The sequence below is a fragment of the Metopolophium dirhodum genome, chromosome 1 (assembly GCF_019925205.1).
Source record: "Metopolophium dirhodum isolate CAU chromosome 1, ASM1992520v1, whole genome shotgun sequence".
Taxonomy (NCBI): Eukaryota; Metazoa; Arthropoda; class Insecta; order Hemiptera; family Aphididae; genus Metopolophium; species Metopolophium dirhodum.
In genome coordinates this window covers 73,770,552-73,798,166 of record NC_083560.1, presented here as the reverse complement: position 1 = coordinate 73,798,166, position 27,615 = coordinate 73,770,552, and the positions used below count along the sequence as shown (strand labels likewise).

Sequence of the window (27,615 nt, the reverse complement as noted above, 5' to 3'; positions counted from 1 at the left end):
ATGTTTTAATCGTTATTTTACGTTTCAATATCCAGTGTCGTAAAAAATTGATCTTCAATCGTTCATCAAAAAAGTATACTTAAGAAGAATTGGGTTCAATATATTTTAGGCTGAGGTGTATAAAAAAACAAAAAATTACATGCGATGGCCGGGAATCGAACCCGGATCAACTGCTTGGAAGGCAACTATGCTGACCATTACACCACCAACGCAGTTGAAGGAGGGATAACATTTAATGTTATTTTATATTTTGATTTCCAAAGGTACCTGTGTATTTTTTAATTTTTGATTCTGAAAATCTGAGTGGTGTGATAAATGTGTTAAATTTCAATGAGAAGTTTTTTTTTAAATTAAATTATTTTTTTTGTGTCCGATCGTGCACCTTTTTTGGTATTAGCCAAGAAATGATTTGATTTTAAACTTCAACATATTTTCTAGTACCTATAGGCTATAGTTAAGTCGATCTAATTGGAATTTAGGAGTGTAAAAATATGAGATCCCAGTACTTTTTTTTAATGATTATGAAAGAAAAAGATTAGTTAAACCGGGAATTTTCAGTAAAATCGAGTTTTTTTTGTTATGGGTATCTCCTAATTGAAAATGGAATAACCATAGTTACTACGTATTTTAACCACTATTAGTTATTACTTATTACTTATTACCACTAACATTAGGATTTTATAAATAAAATAATAAATACAATTTTTAAAATATTTGGAGTCATTTGAGCAATTGATAAGAAATCTGAAAGTGTTTTTTAAATTAAGTTAATAAAAATGTTTAGTCTTCGTCAAAAATGTTAATAAAAATTCCCACACAATTTTTATAGAATTTTAAAAATATTAAAAATGTATAGATAGGCATAGATTATTGGTTTTAATTTTTATAATCATTTTAAATTCAAATTTTGACAAAATTCGTCAAGACCATGGACATTTTTAATCTATTTTGTACCTATAATACCTAGTTCAACATTTTTAAAATTTGTAATTTTTTATCGCTCAGGTTTGAAAATGTAATATTTACAAGGTTCCTCATAGGTATCTTACTGATAGAAATTTGAAGTTCAAATTTTGACGACATTGCGCACGGGCAGGGCTGATTGGGTTTTAGCCTCACCTGAGATTTTTATATACCTGAACGGGTTGGTACCTTATGAAGATATGACTAAAAGTATGTATAGCCCTTTTAGTTTTTAAACATTTGTGTTTATACCCGAGTCACTATACAGGGCGATTCATTTAAAACTGAACACTCATTATTTCAAAAAATGTAATTGTTTTTGAAAATATTTTTTTACTTAGTTTCAAGTCGTTTACAAAACAACTTTGTTATTAAAAAATGATATTAAATATTATACATTTTTAATTTTTTTTAATTTTTTTATGTGAACATAAAGTTTTAATTTCATATGTCCACTATTCTACTAATCAAAACTTTAAATATTTATATCTCATAAACTAATAGCCCTAAAGTCGATTTCCCACGAATAATTTATAATAATAAATAAATATTAATGTTAATTGACAATTGTCAATATTATATTTTGAACGTTTTTGAATTGTTTTATTAGATTATAAAGTGTGATTCCTTTCCTTTTAAAGGTAACACTAAATAATTTTGTCCAGTGACATCGGATTAATATGCGGTTTTCGGGAGGGGATAGAGAATACATAAATACACATTTCTTGATGATTTTTACATTTTTAGATCTTTTCGTGTGCGCATGCGCAATACAACTTGGATTTTTTTTAAACGGCAACTGGTGTTTTGAATACCAAATTCGGATAGACCGAATTTTTTTAAGTCGATTTGGTCCTTTTACCATAGCTCTATATCTCATTGACTAATTGGCAACGAGTCAAAGTTTCGATTAAAATTATTGAATTTTTCAATAATCATACTAGAATTTTAATTATTATGAAATTTTAAGTATTTTTTTGTATTAAATTTAAATGATTTAATATCTGCAAACCTACGGATACAAAAAAAATACTTAAAATTTCATAATAGTTGATAAAATTCTAGTATGATTGTTGAAAAATTCAATAATTTTAATCGAAACTTCAGGTTCAAATTTTAAATCAGTGTTGATGAATTTTGTATGTGTGAAATAATGAAAACAGATTGTTTACATTTTTCAATCACCATCAAAAGGGTCACTTAAATGTTTGTAGTGAAAATGTCAGTAATTTTTTTCTTGTGTGACCATGACGGTTGCAGGTGGGTGATCAGATTGAATTTAGCCATATATACCTGACTCAGAGGTCTGCGGACGCCTATATCTATAAAGTATATGTATTAGTTAATAATATTAATATTATAATAGTTTATAAGTATATGATATTTTATGAACATTATATTAATTATGTAGGTAGGTACATCGTACATGTTAATAAAATAATGTACAAATAAAGACGGTTCCGATCCATCTATTAGTTGATAAATTTAAAACTTTCTTCAGAATTTTCTTAATATTATACTTTTACTATTTATTATTGAATCAACTACTTATAAATTATATTTGATGTTTGTCCTAATCCAACATCTTAGTATCCTACCATGTTCAATGACCAGTGGCGCCAGATGTTTTCCAATAACATCGCCAAATTACGGGTGAGTCTTGAGTTATTCAGTTTCCTACTTGGAATTAAATTTTAAATGTTTCATATATTTTAAGATACTATAGTATAAACCAATGCCTCTCAGGAAGAAATTAATAGGACATCAGGAAGTTAGGTCGTTAGGTATAACGTATGGATACATCATATATATACAATGAAATATGAATTTATTGCGATTGAGTTCCTTCGCGCGAAAATATATTTTGACGATATGCTCACGTCATAGAAATGTGGAGTTGTGTTAACTCCGATTGTTCTCAATACCAAACACATTCACACGTCAATTTTCGCTTACTGCGACTGGGTGATTGTTTTAACATTATCATATTTTTCACGCTTAATTTGAATCTAAGCTCTTATTGGAGTTAAAACAACACCACGCGTTTAATCCTGTGTAGGAAAACTACTAAACCTACAGCGTTGCTAGACGTTAAATAGGTAAGCGTATATGGCATATAGGTATTAGGTATAGTATATGGTATATAGGTATTTTATCAACCTTATGACTTTTATAATATATGAACGTGCAGCAATTCTTAAACGTTTCTTCGTGCTTAGTCGATTATGAATAGGTAGGTATCATATATTCATCTCGATGTACGCATTCGTTTTACGAATGTTTTCACGGTTGAAATTACACAGCGCGTTACTGCCGAGTAATACTCAACCTACATACGTAATCGTGTTGGGAAAACGTGAGAATCGTGAAATCCAGAACATTTGAATCTCATAAAGTCATAACACGGCCGTAGATAGATAATAGATAATTTAACTACGCTCCTAAGTAACCTAATGTACCGATAAATATGTAGTAAAATATATTGTTTACTGAATTAAAAACAATTATAATGGGTAATGAAATGTGCGACTTTCAATTAGGGAGGTTACAGTCCGTAAACCGTAGATATAGGTTCACGATAAAAGTGAACTGTACAATTCATATTAAACAAGATAGCTAGGTATAAAATAAATTAAAATAATATTTTTACCCATAATCACCATGCATGATCAAAAAAGACGAAGTTAATTAAAATAAAAAAAAAATAATGTGGTACCATTTACAACAAACATTTTTTACAAATTATAAACTCGACATTTGGTAGTCATTCAATTTTGACATTTCTTCAACAATAAACTTTTCATGGATAAAATGTTGAATAAGTCTTTAGTCGATCGATTCGTATAACGAATTGTTGTTCGTTATGAAGTAGAAGTAAATACTGTCCCCATGTTTGGTATATAATCACAGAACCTAATTTATTCATATAATATAATATATGGAAACAAATTTGAACTGCTGTGTATCGCGTATGATACGATAAGTAATTTTTTTGGAAACCAATTCCATATTTTCCTCAATATTATACTATAACCCATAGGTCAGGGGTCGGGGTCTTCCACTTATCGGACGAAATAATGCGTCACAAAGAAGTTCTTATCTTGCCTTCTGATATAAAATTTAAAAAGGAAAATTTGGCCTCGCAGAGTTCATAAATTACTATTATTATGTTAAGGGTACAAAAGCGAACGAACACATGTAGATACGTGTGTGCACGGCAAGTAGTAGGATTAAAGCATGCGTCTCCGTCGGAGTTCGTCATCCCCAAAAACATGACGTCGGTTTACGAGCGCCGTCGCCGCGGCGTCCGCAGCATCTTATGACTGAGAGCGAGCTATCGCGGGCGCGCTCACACGCGCACGCGCGCGCGGTGGCATGCGGCGGCGCACTCCCCCACCGACGCCGCCGCCGGAGAAGCAGCCACCGCGCCGGCGGACACAACCGGTTTTATTTTTAGCAGTCTGTCCGCACTCCGCCGACGCCGCCGCATCGACAGCGCACTCGCAGCATCAGCACACGCAGGCCACCAGTACCAGCATCAGTACCAGCGCCAGTACACGATATTGCGCGTCGCCGCGGTCGAATATCATTCGCGTAATCGGGACGCCGCGCGCGCAATCCTTCGTTGGACATGCGTTGTTGACGACGACGACGACGAACGATCGCGATCTTCCCGTGCACCTGCAGGTAAGTGTCGCTAAGATCGATATCGCCGTGATCCGTATTATTATTTACTCTCGCCGAGAGATCATATCGCTATACATACGAATATTGTTAAATTCCTATAGAGGATATTGCCATAATAATAATAATAATAATATACAGTCACACTGCACACCGGTCGATCGTGAAAAAATAATTTAATATTCCATAAGCGTCGCTGTTAAATTGAGGCGACATAATATATTTTAAACAGAACTGCAAATGTTGAGGCTTTTTTAAAAACCATTTAAAATCTTCTAGTTCGCTTTTGGAAAGTCGAGTAGGTATATAGATACCATCATATACACATTACATATTATTATAATTCTATGTAGTACGAACAGAACAATATGTTTAGCGTATAAGGGGGGCTTACTCGTCTTTTTTATTATATGCTGGGTGGTAGGTATATATTAGTACGCAAAAACAATAATAATATTGAGTTATTAAAAAAAAAAAAATGTTGACAGATTTTCATGTAGGTACTTACATTATACTCGACAATCATAATATTATAATAATAATAAGTCGTACAGTCTTAATACCATACGAACCACAGGGCCCGCGTGTGTGAACGGCCATCGGCCGATGCACACGTGTGCCAGTCGTGCCCGGCACATGTGGCTCACACATTTCACATAATATTTTCTCGGTCCCTCGTCCGAACTATTTGGGTATCTACGAGCGCGAGATCGGCTTGTGTGCGTGTGCATGTGCATGTGCAGCGTGTGTGTGTGTGCGTGTGTGTGCGCGCGCCGCACGCATGTGTGTGTGTGTATGTGATTGTAAGTGATTGTGTGTGTGTGTGTGTGTTTCAGATGACTTGCCAACTGCGGTGCGTGTAAGTCGTTAAAGAGAGAAAAAAAAATAAGAGAAAAAATGCTGATCGACGCGACGAAGACGTCGTGCACCGTCATCCCGGCCCTGCTGTTGCTCTTCTCGTCGGGTAAGACACCACAATAATAGTATTATAATATTTTTAAAATTATTATCAATAATTATCATCATCATCATCGCCATCGTCATCTTCGTCGTCGTCGGCTATACCCGTATATTATTAAATATTATATATTATAAGAGACGATCGCTCATATATTTCCGGTTTCTCTGCGACTTCAATATACCGGATATAAAGTAATGCATTTATCGTGCTGCTTACTGGCGTACTCTAATCAGTGTACATACCAGAATAATACCAAAACAAGACGAAAGTATGATATCGAATATTGCGGTATTCGCGCGGGGACACGTCGTTTGATCGTTTGCGATTGTTATGAATATGTTCATACAGAACACTTCTATAGACATAATATAATCGCGTTTTTTTTAATACCATATATACACCTATAGAGTATAACAATAATATGAGGTGTTAATTTCTATTGAAGTACGAACAATTAATCCAATCGCATGTATTTGTATACATAGCCAGTATTTGCCACAGAGGTACCATTTGAAATCCCTTATTTTTGCGCGGTCACTGCACCTATCATACTATCATACATATTATACATAAGATATTCGTACATCTACGTGCATATACCTACATTATACAGTTATACAAACGATACTTAACATTTTAAAAGTTATTCTAATTTTTAAATCCAATACCTAGTCAAATGCACGGTATAACGTATTACAACCCAATAAAATAGTTGAAACCATGCCTTGTAAAATAATACTATATTCAAATTGTATATCCCTTAGTACACGAGAAAACGTTTATAACGTTTACGCCCATCGATTTTTTTTTTCAATTCTTTTGAAAATTCCTTAAACAAAATACAATTTATCAGAGCGTGCATTTGAAAAAATATTCCGTTTTATGTTATTTACAATTAAAACAATTAAAACGTTACACAATTTGTACGTTTATCGTTATTTAGAATTAAAACGTTATTCAACTTTTGCGTTTATTGTTATTCAGAATTAAAACGTTGTACAAGTTTTGCGTTAAACATTAATTAAAATAGTGTTAATACCTATTAAACTTGAAAATAATAACTAATGCGGGTAGGTTATGGCCCTGATATGGAATATAATATAATCAATTCTTAGATTGTTTGCATGAAATAAATGTTTCTACGAAACCAATAGACCTTTTAAATAAATAGATTTTAAAATATTTCGTTTCTGGTTATTTTTCGTTCAACGATATTCTATAAATTACGTTTTGCGTTATTTTTCGTTTAATGATATTCTATAAATTACGTTTTGCGTTATGTTTTGTTTAATGATATATAATATATTTTGTTAATCGTTATGTTTTGTTTTGCGGTATTTAATTATTTTTGAATATCGCTTTCCGTTATAATTACGTTTACAAATTTCAATCGTTTTTTTGTCAAATATAACATTATAATCTTAACGTTTGCAAGCTCTACAATTTATATTTAAAATATATATCTAATCAAATTACATTTTATGAATAAATAATACATAATATACTGAACAAGACGTATACAACATTATTATTTGAAATCATAAATATTTTAGCAATCAGAGTACATAATATTATTATGCATGGAAATCAAATACCTACTGATAAAGTATTATCTGCACATTGACTTTTGCGTGCAAATTAGAACTGTATACCTATAAGTATAGGTATAACTTGTATGATCTATTTTCGCTGATTTTATCTACCTAATACATATTATTAATAACTAACGTCAGCTGTATTAAACCATTTATAAATGTTATTTGTCTTATTCATCATAAAATATAATATTTGTTTGTCAGTCTTATAAAATCAAACGAAATTTATCCTTTTCAGACTGTAGTTTGTTATTTAATACATATTTTTTCTATCATTAAAATAGGATTTCAATGTTTTCAATTTCATATGTACCTAATAATATGATTTTTCACTGTTTTTGTATTTTACTTGAATTAATACAAGATATACCAATAAAAAATATTTTAACCTCACTGTATGTTCCTGATTGTAATAACCACCATTCATCAGAAAACCTCGACCGGAACTTTATCTCATTATGTAACAAAATATAAATTAAACGGTATTATACCATTTATACCTTTTTTTCTATAGACAACCATAAAAAAATATTTATACATCTATGACGGTTGAATAACTTGATATTATATTAATTGTATTAATAATATAATAATGTAGTACAAATTAGTAATATTCATACGATTAAATATGCAACTGTTTTATATAGTCATACGTATAGATGGTGAACTATACTAAACTATATTATTATCTATCATTCACACGACAAACGATATTGATAATACATGATTGTATATATATACATAATATATGAATATGGATATTAAATAGATCTATTTCCTTTAAACGAATACTGTGTGGATGTATTATCTGAATATTTATATTTTTTAATGTTATCACGAAGTTTCCGGTCGGCGTAAAACATTAACAATACAATAGGTTATTACATGCGTATTTAACACATAGCGGTATATCTCATTCATTATATTTCTCTCTTCTCTCTCACTCTCTCTCCGTCACTGTCTCTCTCTGTCTCTGTCTCTGTATCTGTCTCTCTCTGTCTTTTCACACACACACCCAAAAGATTTATCTGAATAAAAAAATTTTTTTTAATGAACTACAAACAAAATACCGACCATCCGCTAGTGTTGATATACAGTGTTATAGTACTTTTAACGATACTATTATGTGTGATCGGATTACTATACTGTTATATGACATTTTTTTACGATCTATTTTTATGGCCTTATTGGTGCCTAAATCGAATGCTCTGAATTAAAACTTAAAACGATAATAATATGATACATTTAAAAGAAATAATAGGTATGAAGGGTACTAAAACATTATTAATCATTCAATCAGTTTATTATTACATTTTTCTGTGAGATGAATCATTATTAAAATAAATATAAAATTAAACTATATTATTTTATATATTTTTTTTTATTACAATGTACTTAAATACAGAATATTATCAATAAAATATCGACTAAAATTTGACTTTATATTTTGTTAATCAGATTTACTTAACTATTTTTAAGATGTTTATAAAATACAAGACCTACCTAGTACCTACATCGATTATAAATGATAATATAGTTTTATATTATATTTTATTATTACCGATCAAATAACATCTGCAAATATGTTATAAATTCATATATACATATCTAATTTACTAACACCCTTGACTTCCTTGACTATTATATATTATACATAAATGTTTCAGCCAGTTTATCAATAATTTAGTAGGTATTTTAAATCTTAATATTATTAAAGAAATTAAAAATTTTTGTAGAATAGATTTTTATAGTACCTACTTACATTAATTTTTTACTTTCAAATTTAATTTGACTCTACATAGGTATTTGAATTTTTTAGCGTTCTTATTTTCAATTATTCGTTCTTATTATTGTTATATCAATTCAATACACATTCCTCCATTAAAATAAAAACAGTTTTCTAGCGCCTGTTTTATGATTCTGAAATGAAAATTACAAAAATAAATTTAATTTTAAAATACTTACTATAGTTCAAAGCAGTAAAAACAATTTTTCATTACATAAACTTTTTTTGGAATAAATTTAATTGATTCTCGAACCTAGTATTATTAAATAATATGAAAATAACGCGTTACTTTATAGAAATTAATTTTATTAAGTAATTTCGTTTAAGCAGTTTTGATTAAAATAAAATGATTATTATCGTGTTACTGAAAATGTAATTTCATAACAGTAATAGGTAATCACTACCGTCTCTAGAACAATAAATTATTATTTTGAGAGTTTCTCTAGGTGTTATTGCATCGTGTTTTTCAAATCCCTAATTGACATACAATTTTGCGTTTTTATTATTAAATAATCAGTACAAATTATGAAATATAAAAATATTTTATAGTAAAGTATATTTTGTACCTGTTGATGAAAGTCGGCAGCAAAAAAGAAAATGAGTGCATATTTGTACATTTTTTAAGCACATAAGTGCATACATATTTAGTAATTTTTTGTGTATCAAGTTCCGAACCCTACGAGTCATTATAGGAATTATTTAAATTAAGTAAATCGACTAGATAAAAAAATATCATAATATAAGGAATGTGAACGTGAAAGTGATAACTTTGCATAGATACCTAGGTTAGTTACTTTTGTGTCTTTTCTCATTTTATTATTGTATAATATTATAATATTAAACCTTTTTTTTAACATCCCTCAAACAGTCGTAACACATCCTGATGTACGCACACGCCATGTGTATTGTATTGTACGTACATCCTATGCCTATAATATTGAATTCGGTGATAACGCATCACCGACTTCCGCGAATTGATTAGGTTTTGCCAGCCGACCACCCAACTATATAATACCAAACGGCATTGGACTGTGCGTGGCAGTTAGCCTGTACAATATTTTGATAACCTCAGTCGTCTTTCGATGAAACGTGATTTTTCATTGATCACATAATATGGGATTTAGTAAAACTGAATTATTGAAGGTGCATACCTAATCGGACGATATAATTATAACCATTGATTACAAAATGTACTTACCAACTTGTGTATTATAGTTCATATTTTGTGTAATCAATTATGTTACAATGTATAGGTGGGTACGTATATTAAATTAAAACAAATTAAAATAAACCAGCAACATCGATAAATTGGTACTGAGATACACACCTATTACCTAATTTGCTCTATCATTAAAATTATACGATGTATAGTTTGGTATTTCAACCAACAATTAATATATTTTTATGAATAAATTGACATTCATTGTTCGTTGTTTTTCTATAGTTCGGTGTTTTATACCCCAAGGGTGGTTTCGTGTCATTGACACTTAACTTCACGGCCTGTCATTGTATATATATATTTGAGATCGTATATTAATTTCTTAAAAGTCAGCTTGACAGACTTTGTTATACGTCTAATGATTTTGGGTGGGTAACATATGGGTAGGTTTACACTGGGTGTCTGGGTAACATAATGAGTGCGTGTGTTAGTCGTAACACATATTTTAAAAACGACTATTTTTACATTTGAAACGCAATATCAATCCAAACTTAATTTATTATTTAAAAACTAAAATATTGAGGCTATAACTATACACTGGGGATTATTGAAAGGTATGAATTTAGAGAAATTTACTAGTATTTTTTCACGAAAATGCATTGTTGTTAAGTAGGTCAAGAGTTTGTAAAGCGTGTCTAAATACTTTTAATATTAACCAAATATAATTTTAAATAATTCTACTAGCTATTTTATAATGAAATAATTATTATCTATACAGATTTGTTTAATAATATAATATATTATTTGAATTTAATATTTATTTGTATTAAATACCTTAATTTTAATTTTAATTTTTTCATAATCATTTTAGGAATCATGATTTTAAATTAAAATTCAAAATTATCGTATTAATTTGTTATTTTTGTTGCTGAAAGAACCAAATGTAATTCCATAAAACTAGTTACCTATACGTATTATAGGATGACGGATGAACATTTCGAACAAATAATTTTACTATAATAATTAAGAACCTAGTAATTATTTTATTTATAATTATGATTATGATTTATGAATAGCATTAAAAATATTTATAAAAAGTTTTGAAGTATTACTTAAATACTTTTGATTAAAGTTTAAAAGTATTTTTAACAAGCAATAAGCCTATAACGCTATTCAGTTGCAGAAGTAAGTATGTTTAAAAACTAAATTATCTGCCCTGAATTATAAATATTTTATTCCATTTATAAAATGTTAAAATAAATCTCACTCTTATAGAAATCAGAATAAAGAATAAAATAGTATAAAATGTTTAGAATAATTATTTCATATTTAGTTGAAACTTATAACAACATTAAATCAAAAGAGTTTTGCACTAATTCAACTTGAGAATTTGCCCTATTTAATAGATTATGATAAAAATGATCTTATTATATATTTCGATATAAGTCTAATTTGGTACAAAAGCTATAATATACAACTTTGTAATAAAATGTTGTTATCACAGAAATTAAATTAAATAGGTTCTGACCTTAAAGATTTTTGAAAAGATTTCTAAAAATATGTAATACCTAGTACTTACATAATAACGAGACCATATGTTTTTGAATTTATTGGGTAATATTGTAATAATGAATGCTTTACCATTATTGCACACGTAACAATATAAGGTATTATATAATATATATAAGCTAATTTAATGATTAGAAAATATTTTATTACATTACATATTATTTTCTAATCACTAAATTAACTTTTTGTTTGTTTTAAATGTCTGCAGGTGTATTTCTAAAATGTTTAATGTATGCATATAAACATATTCTTTCAAACCCTAAACGCGTGCAATTAACAATAATTGGCTATTAAATAATAAATTAATACCGTAGTATTTGTAAATGTATAAATAATTTATTTTATATGTTTATTTATGTCTGTATAGTGAATAACTAACTAACAAAATATGTCATTTAAAATAATTAATTCGACGGTATAATAATAATATTAAAACGATTATAATACGCACGTTAGATGTTTTGTATTTTAGAATTGTTTTTTATATTAAAAAAATCCGAACACAATATATTCAGACCAGTTGTTGGGGTTAACTAGTCTCGTTTTGCTCAAATTAGATGAGCATAATAATATGGTGTAAAGTGTTGTATCTACAAATATTATTATTAAAATATGCTTTGCAATGATGAATCATCGCATTTAAAAAAATATTTGTATCCACTATACTAGTAAGTTTATATGGTTATATTATATACTATAAAGTACTCATTTCATAAAAATAGGTAAGGACTGAAGATTTTAAACATATATTATACAATTTATACATAATATATATAGGGTGATTTTTTAAACATGCTCACCCCATTTTTTTCCTTTAATAGTAAATTTATTCAATTATGCTGATTTTTAAAAATTTTAAAGTGTACCCAAACAATATATTATTTTAAAAAGTCTAATATTTTTTATACTTACTACTTGAGGAATATTCTGTGCCGATACAAACTTCAATTTTTCAAACGAGAATTATTTAGTGGATGATTTTTTTTAAATGTTGATTTAGATGCATCAAAATTCTAATGAATAGTTTCAGAGTTATTAAAATGTTTATACTAAGCGCAGGATAATAATCCTTAAAAATGGTTTGCAAAATTATAAACTATATGTAATACTAGATGTAATAATTATTATACTTATAATTTTTAGATTTTACAAATTATTTATATTGATAGTAATTACGGATATTTTCAAATCATCGAAGCCCTGCATCTATTTAACCCATCACCATATAGACATCATATTATCCTTAACACACAAAGTTATATAACCCGAAACTACTTAATCAAATTTTGATCTAGATACATCAAAATTCTAGAAAAAAAAATATCTGCTTAATAACTCAATGTGAAAGGTTAGTTAAAAAACAGAAGATTATATTGTCACAGGAGTACAGGATCATTCTTCAGTGGAACAAAAATCAAGTATTCAAAAATATGATCTTCAGAATATGTAAATATTTAAAAATTCCAAAAATCAGATTTTGAATAATGGTAGTATACATAATTTAAGAATACAAATAGGGTGAGCACGCTTAAAAAATCACCCAGTATACATATGTTACGACTTACGTCTTACGGGTAATGTGGAAAATCGGGACGGTTTAAAATAATTTTAATAATTGTTAAAAGATTTTCTATATAATTGTCCAGGCATTGTATATAGTCTATAATATAGACATACCCGCCCACAAAAGGGAAATAACCAAAAAAATTTTAGGGCTGGTTTTTGTACATAATATAGGTATTTGATCTATTTTTATGATATATTTGGATGTATTTTGGCTGCACATACTTATGTATCCAAAATTACGTTTTTAAAGAATATACATATCGTTCAAGATTAACTGATTTCCACCTTGAAAACATTCTGTGCATTATTAAATTGTTCTCCAAGAGTACCAAATTTAAAAAAAAAACTGGCTTATATTATGTTCTATTAAATAATTTATCGTGAGCAATCCAAGTTCATGTTTACAAAAATTAAAACACGAAACTGCTGGATGACTTTTGGACTTGGTACATCCAAATGTTATGGCAGAATAATCCATGTTCCAATTTTACGTGTCTGTAAACTGTAAAATAGGTATTAACAAAAGGAAAATCAAAGAAACTTATTGAATCGTTATTGACATCAATAAAACGATAAGTAAATAATAACTGGTCAAGATAATCTATTAATATATTATGATTTATGACTTATGAATTCCTTAGGTAACTAAGATTATAGTCAGGTTTACCTATAAAATTTTTTTAAAAACTATTTTTATTTACCTTTTGGGTTTTAATTTTCGTGTTTGTCGATTGTTTTTAGTTAATGTCGGAGCGTATTATTCATCGTGCGACAAAAGTTCATGTTACCCGGCTACTGGAAATTTATTGATCGGTCGGGAAAACCACCTAGTAGCATCTTCGACTTGTGGATTGAAGCTAAGGGTTCGTAACTGTTATATTCACCCTGATTACAAATAAATAATAAAAAAAAAATGTTTATCGTTTAATAAATTATATTTTAGGAAAGATATTGTATTGTAAACAATCTCGAGGATCGCAAAAAATGTTTTTGGTGCGATTCAAGACAACCGTCTCAACCAAATGCTAAGTATTCGCTAAGTCACAGGATCGAAAACATTGTCCATGCATCTGGGTAAAAAATTAGCTCACTCATGTCTTTTTTGTAAGTACGTTCTGAGAGTTGTTTTTTTGCATCTATTACGTCATTTAGTGGTGTAACTTCACAATGGTGGCAATCGGAAAATGGCGTGGAAAACGTCACTATTCAATTGGACCTTGAGGCCGAATTTCATTTCACTCATTTAATCATTACGTTTAAGACGTTTCGGCCGGCAGTGATGTTGGTCGAGAGATCTTACGATTTCGGAAACACTTGGCAGGTAAGTGAGAACTTTCGGAAAATAATATTTAAATGTCTATTATGTATCATAATACATAGATTGTTTGCTCAGATTAGTATGATATTATAATACTTGACGAGTGTAATATTAGTTTTTATTTTTTTTTTATTTTAGGTGTATAGATATTTTGCGTACGATTGCGATTCCGTTTTTCCGAACATACCAAAAGAACCACCACGCAATTTGACCGAAGTCGTTTGCGACCAGAGATATTCTTCTGTACCTCCTTCTGCGAGTGGTGAAGTACGTTACTTATTATATTTTTATACGTATTTGTTCTTTATTCTAACGTTATAACTTAGAATTACTAAATGGGAGCTTTTTAAGACGATTGATCGGGAAAAATATTCATTAAATAGTTATTAATTAATTTAAGTTATTTAAGCCTATAAATTGGTATTTTAAGGTAGGTAGGTACTAAATACTGAATACATACGTATTTATTTTAAGACAAGATCTAATGTATTTATAACAGGGCCTGCATTTGAAAAAAAAAATCCGTTTTTTGTTATTTACAATGAAAATGTTACACATTTTTTGCGTTTATCGTTATTTAGAATTAAACGTTATTCAACTTTTGCGTTTATCGTTATTTATTTCTAAAACGTTATACAGGTTTTGCGTTTATCATTATTTAAAATAGTGTTAATACTTATTAAATTTAAAAATACCTAAAAACTAATGTGGGTAGGTCATGACCAGAATACGGAATATAATATAGATTGTTTGCGTGAAATAAATGTTTCTACGAAACCAATAGACCTTTTAAATAAATAGATTTTAAAATATTTCGTTTCTGGTTATTTTTCGTTCAACGATATTCTATAAATTACGTTTTGCGTTATTTTTCGTTTAATGATATTCTATAAATTACGTTTTGTTTAATGATACATAGAATATTTAAACTATTTTTTAAATATTTAATAATTTTTGATTATTGATTTCCATTATAATTATGTTAACAAATTTCAATAGATTTTTGTCAAATATAGTGTTATAATCATAACGTTCTTATAACGTTTGCAAGCCCTGAATTTTATAACGTTTATCGATTTAAAAGTGGAATAGAAGTTTATAATTAGTTTATCTTCGACTCTAAAATCGAATAATGAAGTTTATCTGCTGATACATTCAGCAAAGGCTGAAATAAAACGACTTTAAAAATTGAAGTTAAAGTTAAGTTACTTTTAACCAAGATAAAAATAACGAGTTACATTATTGTTGTGTTATTTAGTAACTTATGAGTTAATTAATTTTACTGTCGCATTAAATTAATTTTATTCCTAAGCCACAGATTCTCAATATATTCAATTTTTTAAACATTAATTTTATATAAAAAAAATAATAATCTGTAATATTAAATATTATATTAATTATTTAATAATAATTTATAATAAAAGTTATTATATAGAATATTTACAGAATATATTATATATATATTTATATAGTTTAAACAAAAATGTTATAGTGGGTAACTGCATTATTAATAAAAGAAATATTATAACTATATTTACTTTCAGTATCCCATAAACATTTGTATCGGTATTCATTACTGCAAGGCTCAGAACTTTAGATATTTGCATATTTGTTTTGAAAGTGCATATTGCAATTCTGATTCCATACAAATTCGATCCATAATACTTATATTTCAAATACAAACATTTTTGTTGCATATTCTAACATATTTCGTTATTTTTGTACAAATTCACATATTTTTCTATTTTGAACATTTACTCACGCATATTTTATAGATTTAACGAATAAAAATGTATAGTTCAACAAAAAAAATTAGATTTATGACATTCAATTAATTCAAAATAAATCAATTCATCAACGGCTATTTTTGTAATGCTCCCTTATAGTGCTATTGAGCTACTGAATGCGGCGCTAATATAAGGATTAAGAATATATCTGGGATAGAACATTTTAGGCAAATTTTATTGGCACACAAAAATATTTTTATTTCATTGTTCATTATAGTTGTGCACTTCATTTTACTCTTTATGTACGTTATCGGATTACATTTTCGATGTGACGTTACTAAATTTACGAGTCTGTTGTTTCTATTTTTACATAGGTGATTTTGAGAGTGTTGCCTCCCAATCTACATCACATGTATGACGATCCATATTCACCGGAGGTACAAAACCTGTTGAAGATGACCAACTTGAGGATTAATTTCACCAAACTTCACACGCTCGGGGACGATTTGTTGGACAACCGAGATGAGATTTTGGTAAGTAGATGATGTAATTTATAGCTATAAATATAATAATAATATGTATGGGTCGCACTTGCCGTATATAATAAGATATGATGTCGATGATCCACACTATGATTTGTGGTTATAGGAAAAATACTACTACGCAATCACAGAGATGGTAGTGCGGGGTAGTTGTTCATGTTACGGGCACGCTTCCAGGTGCTTGCCACAAGATGGCACGACCAGCAAACCGGACATGGTATACGGCCAGTGCGAGTGCACCCACAACACCAAGGGCCTCAACTGCGAGTCTTGCGAGGACTTTTTCAACGACTTCCCGTGGAAACCGGCAATCGGCCGACAGACGAACGCATGCAGACGTAAGCAGCTGGTCTCGCTTACAGTCTTAGCGATAAAAAAAATTTAATATTAAAATATTCTATTCTCGGTGGTATTGGTTTTTTTTTAAGGTTGCAATTGTAACAATCACGCGACCAGCTGTCACCACGATGCTGCCGTGTTCGAGTTGACCGGACGGATAAGTGGCGGAGTGTGCGATGGGTGCACGGACAACACCATGGGCCGGAACTGCGAACAGTGCAAGCAATACTTCTACCAAGACCCCACGAAACCGTTCACCGACCACGATGTCTGTTTACGTGAGTTACCTATTGTCGGGATTAAATACGGTGGTTAGAAAGTTCTGGAAAATTGAACTTGTTCACATTCACGTTTATTATTTGTTCAAGGGAACACGTCCACGTTTATTAAATTATTTATTAAAAAATTAATTACTTTGTACCGATAATTGTATTATTAATTATTTCTTTAAAAATATGTAACACGTTCACGTTTACACTTTATTTATAAGAAATGAGTGATGTTCACTAAATATGAACGTAAAAGCAATGGACGTGTTGACGAACATATTGATGAGCGAGTTCTTTCCAAACACTGTTAAAATATTACATAATTGTAAACGATTTTAAGTTTTAACGTAGGTACGCTAATTTTGAAAACAATTTCTTATGAGTTTCTACAAATATTGACGAGGAAAATCCGCGTTTCTGAACTGGTTTTTTTTTCATAAAATATTTACAATATTATTGAACAGTAGTGTTTTACTATGAATATTTTTAAAATACAAGACATTTTATGTTTTGAAAATAAATCAATACCATAACAATATTGTATGGCTTGCGCAGCGTGCGATTGTGATCCCGGTGGTTCTTTGGATGACGGAATATGTGATTCCAAGACTGATATGATCAACGGATTGGAGTCTGGTCGATGTCACTGCAAACCCAATGTCGAAGGCAGAAGGTGTGACATGTGCAAAAATGGATTTTGGAATTTCAGCGAGTCAAACCCAGATGGATGTCAAGGTATGTAGAACAGTCGCGTTAGAAGTTTATTATTTTTAATTTCGAATGGCTATTAAATGTGTCCTCCTGCCTATAATTCTCTAAGTACTTCAAAGACCATCTTTTAATCCTGTACTGGAAAAACGGAATAACACCATGTACAGATAGGTACTGTAGGTGGCAGGTGTATACGACATTGAAATCTAATAATATGTGCCTACCTATACTTGAGGATGTTTATCTCGATTTTTCTTAAATCATATTTATATACCTACCTATTAACAAATATTCACCTCCCGAGATCTTACAAATTTATGTGACATTCATAGGTACATGAGGCAAATAGTGGTGGGGCAGCTTATCCCACATAACAATTATTTTAAGCTCATTTAAGGGGAAGTCTACTAAATAATAATTGAATATTTCTAAGATTATTCAGTTTTTTTTAATAATTTATTATTATTGTTATAACATAATATAGGTACTGTTATGATAATTTTTTTACATTTCAGTTAGCTTTTTTACTTTTATGGTAGTTCAGCCATTGTGGCAATGGAATTAATATTAAAACATAGCCACAATTGCCACTTAGGTAGTTAATTAATAGGGTTGGTCTTGACCAATTATAATATCAGTTAATACATTTTAGCGTCCCAGATGGTCTAATAAAATCCACTGGGCACTGACCACTATCACTGACATCTATCGGTGTCAACAATAAAAATAAAATATATTCGGCTATCCAGTGGATAATTTTTGTTTTAACTTTGAACCAGTTTAGATTTTAATTAAAAATCATTTTAAAAAATGGTAATGTAATGAATGATAAAATGTAATAATAATTGTTTGTTGGTAAAGTGGTTCTGGCAATAAGCTAAAGTGCCTCACAAAAGGAGTCATAATATATTTTATTTCGCTGTAATTATTGTTTATACTGTCTGACGCGGTGATGCCTATAAATTAGTATAAAATATGAATATGTATCTACCTGCATTCAATAACTAACTCGGGGGACGGAGTGGCCGAGCGGCCCGTTTTACAATAGTTAAACTAAGGTTAAACCGTGGAATTCGGCCGGTAAAATCAGTGGGTTAAGCGTAACCTAGATTTAAACTATGATTGTAAGTCGCGCACCGTCGCCGGTTCGAATCTCGGTCACGGGTGGCACTTATCTTCGGGCAGTCACGGTGTCTGGAGAGAGAGGCCGCCATCCCCCACCCGGGCATGGCAGATACCTACGGGTGCCCACTTGAAAATTCTGCCAAACTAAAACACACGTGTTTACAAACCTACAGTACCCTCCCCACATTTAAAAAACCATCCAATGGCCTATGTTGCCATGGGTTAATTAATGAAAAAATAAAATAACTAACTCGTATTACTGTAATAGTGTGCACGTGCAACACTCAAGGAACCGTGGACAATCAGGGTTGCAACAAGGAGACGGGAGAATGTACGTGCAAGAGGTACGTGGCTGGCAGAGATTGCAATCAATGCATTCCGGGCTTCTGGGGTTTGTCTGACAGTCAAGATGGCTGTAAGCCGTGCGAATGCGACGTCGGTGGAGCGTACAACAACATGTGTGACGTTCTCACGGGACAATGCTTGTAAGTCGTGATTTACGTTCACGTCATAAAAATTCAAAATAAATAAAATACAATTTAAGTTTTTACAGTTAATATTAATATAATCTCTTACATTTTGATGCGTATGACGTACCGATTTCGTGAATCATTCATGTATTGGTTGTTTTTATAATTTTAATTGTATGTATATCAATTAGGTGTCGACCCAATCTATCAGGACGCACGTGTAGTGTACCGGAGCAAAACTTCTTTGTCGGTCCCGTTGACACTTTAGTCAGCGAAGCTGAGTTATCCAATTGCGGGCAAGACGTATGTATTTCACGCTTGTATTATTTTTCCACTTCGGTGCATTCAAAAACGGTTGTCATTTTCAGAATTGTCAAGTATTTATTCGAGAACCCTACAGAGATGGCCGGGATAATACATGGACTGGTACAGGGTTTATGAAAGTGTTTGATGATGCTGAGTTAGTTTTTGATTTAAAGAATATACCAGCTACATCAAATTATGAAATCGTCCTCAGATATGAACCACAAGTGAGTATTGTTCTACAATTTGTATCGGCTATACTTAAAGTGAACCAAATTGGTGTTACCTATAAACTACGCAGCTGTATAATATAGATTAGATGTATTATATTATAGATATGTATAGTTCCATTTTAATATTCAATAAACATCATACATAAATTATATTTGTAACATTGATTTTTGTATGGATTAAATAAGTATATTGTTATTTAAACGTTTTATAATCTACAGATTCCTTATGATTGGGACGATGTCAGAATTACATTGGAAAGAATGAAACCCATTGAACCTAACAGTACCTGTGCAGAATATGAAGTGAATTACAATGCTGGAGATATTAGAAGCATTTTATTACCGCAAGGTAAAGTAGTATCTTAAAATAAACATTTGCAGCGACACAATATGTATTGAGTACCTACTAATATAATATTATATATATTATGAACCTGTGTTTTCAGATTCTAGGTATGCTATAGCTACGCCACCAGTATGTTTAGAAGCAAAGAAAGAGTACAAAGTGAAAATTAATTTCCAAAGGTACAACAACAGAACAATTAATCCATCCGCGTCAATACTAGTCGACTCGGTAAGCACATAAGAAAAAAATGTATTAAATATAATATGTCATAACATCAGCTCCAATAGAGTTTTTTGTATAAAATATATTTGGCCTAGTATAATAGGATATTTTCATTAACTATTTAACTAAGGGTTTCATTTATTATGCATGAATCATACAGAGTCGTTCAAATAATACATTAGGTATCAAAATGGTAGTTTTCCAAATGCAATAACTATTGTAATAATTAAGAAATAAACGTTCTTAAGTTCCTACTATAATATGTACTTACCTATAATTAATTGAATAAACAATGAATGAATTAAAAAAAAATAATGAATCAATAAAATTAAAGTCTTCACTATAAAACCAAATTGGTCAGCCTCTGTCTCAACTCTGAATATATATTAATATATACCTATACATACTATATTTTCAGATTTTTTTTATCAAGATAGAAACTTTAAAGATTTAATTTTTATAATTATAGCTTGTTTTAATACCACATGTGGAAAATATGCCATTTTTCCATGGATCACCAGCTAATGAACAACGACTTGAAGAATATAGACGTTTTAAGTGCAAGGAAGCATTCTACACTATTCGTAGAGATCATTTACTTGATTCTGATGTTTGTCAAAAATATCATTATAGCGTTGGTTTTTATTATTTGGATGGAGCATTTTGTAAGTGGAATAACTAACCAAAATCTATAAAACATATATTGTTGTTTGACATTTGATTAAAATTTGATACTGTGTTTAGCATGTGAATGTGATCCTACGGGCTCAACTAGTGCCATTTGTGATTCATTGGGTGGAAAATGTACTTGCAAACCAAATGTAGATGGAAGGAAATGTAATCGTTGTGCTCCTGGTACTTATGGATTCGGCCCAGAAGGGTGCAAAGGTGAATATTGCTGTTGAATTTAAATTTCTGATTAAATCTATGTGAAATTCAACTAATAGTTTATAATAATATCTTGATTGTGTTAAATTATTGTTAATAAGGTATTTGAATTGTTTATTTATTTTATATAGCATGTGACTGTAACAGTGTTGGAGCTCTGGACAATTTGTGTGATGTTTCAACTGGACAATGTAAGTGTAGAACACAAACTTATGGAAGAGAGTGTGATCAATGTGAACCAGGCTCATGGAACTATCCAAATTGTCAGAGGTGCATGTGTCATGGACACACAGACGGATGTGACTCTCGCACTGGAGTATGTCTTAACTGTCAAGGTTTTACTGAAGGAAATAATTGTGATAGGTGTGTATTATAAACAATTTATTTTAGTTATTTTCATGCCATATTATTATTTGAAAATGTTTAGGTGTATTGAAGGTTATTACGGTGACCCACGTTTGGGAATAGACATTCCGTGTCGACCATGCCCATGTCCAGGAACAGTTGAATCTGGGCATTCCTATGCACATCGATGTGCTTTAGATTCAAAAACACAAGATGTCTTCTGTGAATGTCAAATTGGGTACAAAGGTAAATTTCGGCTCTCAATGTTTTATTTTGTTGTTTGACAGTTTGTTGTTTTTCATAGGGTCTAGATGTAATATGTGTGATGAAAACTACTACGGAAATCCGGAAGTTCCTGGGGGCGTATGCCATCAGTGTACTTGTAATAATAATGTGGACATAACCAAGACTGGTAACTGTGATCCTCGCAGTGGAAAATGTATGCAATGCTTATTCAACACAGAAGGAGACAATTGTGAAGTGTGTAGAACCGGTTTTTATGGTGATGCCATCCATCAGATGTGCACAGGTACAGTTAATAGAGCTATTTACGCTTAGTAATAATATTGGAAGACAAAAAGGATTTATATTCATGCCATTTTTAAAATTTAATATTCAGAATGTGCATGTGACTTTTTGGGATCACAGTCTAGAGTGTGTAATTCTACCACTGGACAATGCCCTTGTTTACCTAATGTCATTGGGTTGTCTTGTGATGAGTGTAAACCTAATCATTGGAAAATTGCTAGTGGAAATGGATGTGAACCCTGCAATTGTGATCCAGTCGGATCTGTTTCTGAACAATGTAACCAGGTATAATAAACTATATACAATTATGCTTACCTTTTTTTTTGTAAAATTATTATATTTTAGTTCGACGGGCAATGTAAATGTAAACCCGGTTTTGGAGGAACTCAATGTAATCAATGTCAAACAAATTATTGGGGTGATCCAAACAATGAATGCTATGGTGAGTATTCTTATAAATATTTATTGGAGCAATATATTATATACTAATGAAATGTTAATTTGAAATATTTTAGCTTGTGAATGTAATCCTGAAGGATCAGCTACACAACAGTGTAATCAAACTACTGGACACTGTAATTGTATGTTAGGAATAGGTGGGGAAAAATGTGATTCTTGTGCGAGAGGATATTTAGGTAAAGCTCCTAATTGCAGTCCGTGTGGAGAATGTTTTGAAAACTGGGATCAAACACAAAAAGAGCTTAGTGGTAAAATATAATTTATTAAATAAAAATCTTAAAGATATAATTTTCAACAATTAACTTACTTGTTACATTAGAACAAACAGAGAAGGTATTTAAATCAGCATCAGAAATAAAAGCTACCGGAACTACAGGTGCTTATAATAACCAATTTGAAACTATGGAAAAGAAAATATCTGAGATAAGAAATATATTGCAAACAACTACAAAAAGTTCAACAGATCTTCAAACATTAAATGAGGTCATTGATCAACTCAGGTATTTATCATACACAAATACACTTATAACACTTTATACCTACTTTTAATTTATTTTGTTTTATTATTGAATACAGGGTTAATCTCACAACTATGGATCAACTGAATGTTGTTACAAAAACAATTGATAATACTATGCAAAGAGTTATTTTGGCTAATTTAACATTGGGAAACCTTAAAGCAAAAGCAGTCAACTTAAAAGAAACTGCACTAAGTTTAAAAAATAATTCAACACAACTTCAAGAACGAAATGTTGAAGGTAAAAATAACATAATATTTAAGAGTTAATATCGTTTAATACATTTTCTTATGTTAATAATCAAATCATATTCTAATTAAATACCTACCTACTAAGATATTATATAAAAAAAATTTTTTTTAAGGGGCCTTAAATTTAACCAAGGAAGCATATGAAAAAGCAAAAACTTTGAAAATGGAAGAGAATATACAAGATAAATTACTATCTGATGCTGAACAACAGTGTAAAAGAACTGAAATGTTCTTTGGTCGAAATGTAAATTCTTTTAATCAAGGTATTAAAGATAATGAACTTACATTGGAAAAATTAAACGAGGAGATGAACAAATTGAATCAAGAAATCCCTAAATTAAACCAACAGGTATGATGCAATGCTATAAATTATTTAAAACCAACATCGATATAATTATATATATTATATTATTTAATATATGTCTAATGATGTATTTTTTTAAAAATAGATTTGCGATAAAGGTGGTGAAACTTGTGATAAGCTCTGTGGTGGTGCAGGTTGTGGTTTTTGTGGTGGTTTATCATGTGAAGCCGGTGCAACAACTAAAGCAGAACGTGCTTACAGCTTTGCTAAAGAAGCACAAAAACATATACGTGATAAAGAAGCCAAAGGCGAAGAGTTGTATAGAGGTGTAAGTTAACAAAATGTTATTATTAATTTATATTGAACTATAAAACATTTTTATTGAATACAGTTATCCCAAGCAAATCAAGAATTAAATTTGGCGTTGGCTAATGCTAAAAACATCTCGGAGTTGTCAAAGACGGCCAAAATACAATCTCAGAGCATCCTAAATGAAAGTTACAATTTAATTGATAGGCATGATAAATTTTTGAATCCTTCAGGAGTCCAATCTACCGATGTTGCAATGAAAGTTGAAGAAGTAATATATCATTTTTAATTATATAATGACTAAAGGTGTAAAATATGATTTGTATATTTATTATAGGTTCTGAAATTAAATATTAACTTAAAACCCGAACAACTACGTCAACTTTCAGAAGACATAAATAAAACGTTATCCTTACCAAAAAATATTGATACAATTATCAGTGAAACTGCTGGTGATTTGTTATTAGCTAAAACGTTAAATGAAGATGCTGAAAAGAAACAGTAATTAACATTTTCAAAGATATTAATTATTTATTGCATGTTTAATATTAATATTAATATAATATTATGTTTAATTTAGGATGGCTGCCAAAAACATACTTCAGGTTGCCGAACGCGTTGAAACAGCTTTAGCTGAAGCACAAAGTATACAAAAGAATGTCGATGATGGCATATTAACAACAAACCAAAATATTTTGGATGCAAATAATAGCATAACAAATGTTAGTAACCTACTTCCATAGATACCTAGTCACCATTAATATTCTGCAAATTTTGTCTTGTGATATTTATACAACTTTTGTGTATTATTTAGGTTAAAACAGAAACAGGTGTTACCCAAGAAAATGTTCAGAAAGTCTTAGATGATATCAATGTTATAGAAAGTAAATTGAAAACGCTACAGACCGGATTCTTAAAAAATGTCAGAGACGCCAATGAGGTCAAGTCAGAAGCTAGCACATTGATACAAGAAGTAGAAGATACTGAAAAGAAAGCATCGCAACTATTAGCTTCTTATCGTGAGGCTAGTAACAAGTTAGATACCCGTGCACAAATTGCAAAGACCACAAAATATAATTCACAGAATTTATTAGAAAAAGCTAGTCAACTGTCTGCCAACACTACTTTAAAATTGAGAGAACTAGGAGGTAAGGAAATAGAGTTATGAATAAACTAACAAAAAAAAGGTGTTATACACTTTTAAGTACAAGTCAGTAACGTCATTGCTTACTATTATACTCTTTATAACCAATGGTAACGTTAATAACATTATATTGAAAATAATTACTATTTTTAAGTTTCAATTAGGTTTTAAACTTGCTCTTTCACAGTCAATTATACAATAATATGTATTATTTTTCAATTATTTTTTCTTTAATAGAAATATATATGTTTTTCTAATATTCGATATTTCAAGTTTTTTCAAAATCTTATTATAATTATTATTATTATTACTTATTACTATTGTTATTTTTGTTTTAAGCACCCAACTGACATGTATTACCTTTTTAAACTAATAATTATTAAATAATAGGTTTTGATAATTAAATCATCTGTTAAGAGGGTAAAAAATCTTCTCTGTTTTGTACACGTAAAATAAAGTAAAAACCTATCCCCCTATTTCAGTCATTGTGATTACATTGTTAAAATTAAGGTATTTTGACAGCAGGAATAACAATTAGTAATTTTAAATAATACAATAAAAACAAAAATTTTGATTCATAACAATACACTGACAAAAACATAAATAAATAACAGATAATACACAGAATAACAGTCGTTGCAGTGTTGGTGGCCATGAACTACCTTATGCTTAGATGGCCACCTCATTTGCCAGCTGCATGTACTGGTTCATAGAATGATTAAGATCATAGTTAGGTACATTAAGGGGACTACAAACAGAGTATAAATGCATAGTTCAGTTGGTACATCAATATATTTCTCTGGAGAAAGTTTAAATCGGCATCAACTCTTCTGCTGCTAAAGTTTCAAAGCGTAATGCATGTAAGACAGGGCCATATGTGGTTGATATTGAGTATGTGGCTTTTGAATGAGCGGAAGCACCTTTGTATGCGCTCAAGAAATAATTTAATATGAATTATTTGTTCAGTTGGATTTAAATATTTAATGATTTAAGTATAAAATATGAAATAATTGTTCGATACAACAAACATTTTTAATGTATTTTTATGTTTAATTTGGGTGTCCCTTTTACCATATACATTTTATAAAACCACATAATATGTACTTTCAAACATAATAATATTTTAAATTTGATAAAAATGTATATGTCCATCAACAGAACATATTATAATTTATATTAAAAAAGATTAAAAATTACTTTTGTTTATGTATTTGCAAATTTATATTTTTTTAGATGCAGAACAAATAATTATTAATCAAGAGGAGTCTATTTCAAAGCTTGTTAAGGACGTAGATGACTTGTATATTATGATGTCAGCAAATTTGGATCAAATCAGTTCACAGTCTGATCACTATCGGACGTGCAACAATTAGTAAAATGATTGCAGTAATACTTTATTTCAATTGTTGAGTGTCATATAATTTATTTTAATAGTTTTCATTTTTTAAATTGTGTTTATTTATTTTACTTATATTTTATGTTCTTTGCACGCTGTATTATATTTAATAATATTATGATATTTATAACATAATTGTGTTCATTACATTTAAATATAGACTACTTAGTTTCTGACTGAGAAAATAATATTTTATATACAAAAAATGTATTTACTGTAACTGAGTATGATGTAAATGTTTTATTGTATCTAATTTTAAAATTGTAATTGTAATTGTAATTGCTTATAATTATATTATATTAACATGAATACATTTTATGAGTTAAGTCTTAATAAGAAATTATGTAATCAACACAATATTATTTTCTGAATTTATCATTAATAATAATTATAAGTTATTTATCTATATTAACTATCTATGATAATCCAAAAATTTAAATATTAAAATTCAGTTTTCTGTATAAATCCAAGTACCTACACTATTACACTATTTTAGACTTAAGTTTGCGTATAATACATTAATTCATACTTGACGAATTGGTTTCTTATTACACAGTACAATATGTATCAACTCTAAATTGGTGT

At 29.7% G+C, this 27,615-nt stretch overlaps 1 protein-coding gene and 1 non-coding gene across 2 annotated transcripts; one reads left to right on the top strand and one right to left on the bottom strand.

Moving 5' to 3' along the window:
- Positions 1 to 140: 140 nt before the first annotated feature.
- Positions 141 to 212, bottom strand: Trnag-ucc (transfer RNA glycine (anticodon UCC)). The gene has a single exon. It is a non-coding gene; the product is annotated as a tRNA-Gly (tRNA).
- A 4,198-nt stretch (positions 213 to 4,410) lies between these two features.
- LOC132934114 (laminin subunit beta-1) lies at positions 4,411 to 27,341 on the top strand. Its single transcript, XM_061000391.1, has 32 exons — positions 4,411 to 4,650; positions 5,484 to 5,611; positions 14,025 to 14,146; positions 14,227 to 14,357; positions 14,436 to 14,604; positions 14,740 to 14,868; positions 16,703 to 16,861; positions 16,977 to 17,208; positions 17,299 to 17,487; positions 18,034 to 18,213; positions 19,583 to 19,799; positions 19,976 to 20,087; positions 20,153 to 20,314; positions 20,540 to 20,669; positions 20,767 to 20,894; positions 21,358 to 21,553; positions 21,633 to 21,776; positions 21,908 to 22,139; positions 22,204 to 22,367; positions 22,426 to 22,650; positions 22,741 to 22,934; positions 22,995 to 23,091; positions 23,165 to 23,356; positions 23,428 to 23,608; positions 23,685 to 23,866; positions 23,991 to 24,226; positions 24,327 to 24,509; positions 24,573 to 24,761; positions 24,828 to 24,991; positions 25,071 to 25,212; positions 25,305 to 25,638; positions 26,868 to 27,341. The coding sequence occupies exons 2-32, from the start codon at positions 5,545 to 5,547 to the stop codon at positions 27,005 to 27,007; spliced, it is 5,322 nt and encodes a 1,773-aa protein (XP_060856374.1). The 5' UTR covers positions 4,411 to 4,650; positions 5,484 to 5,544; the 3' UTR covers positions 27,008 to 27,341.
- Positions 27,342 to 27,615: the final 274 nt, after the last annotated feature.

Coding starts and splice junctions, on each gene's coding strand:
- LOC132934114 (XM_061000391.1), top strand. CDS start 5,545: ATGCTGATCGACGCGACGAAGACGTCGTGCACCGTCATCCCGGCCCTG. Junction 20,895..21,357: donor CGTCAATACTAGTCGACTCG/GTAAGCACATAA, acceptor TTATAATTATAG/CTTGTTTTAATACCACATGT. Junction 23,609..23,684: donor GAGGTCATTGATCAACTCAG/GTATTTATCATA, acceptor TATTGAATACAG/GGTTAATCTCACAACTATGG.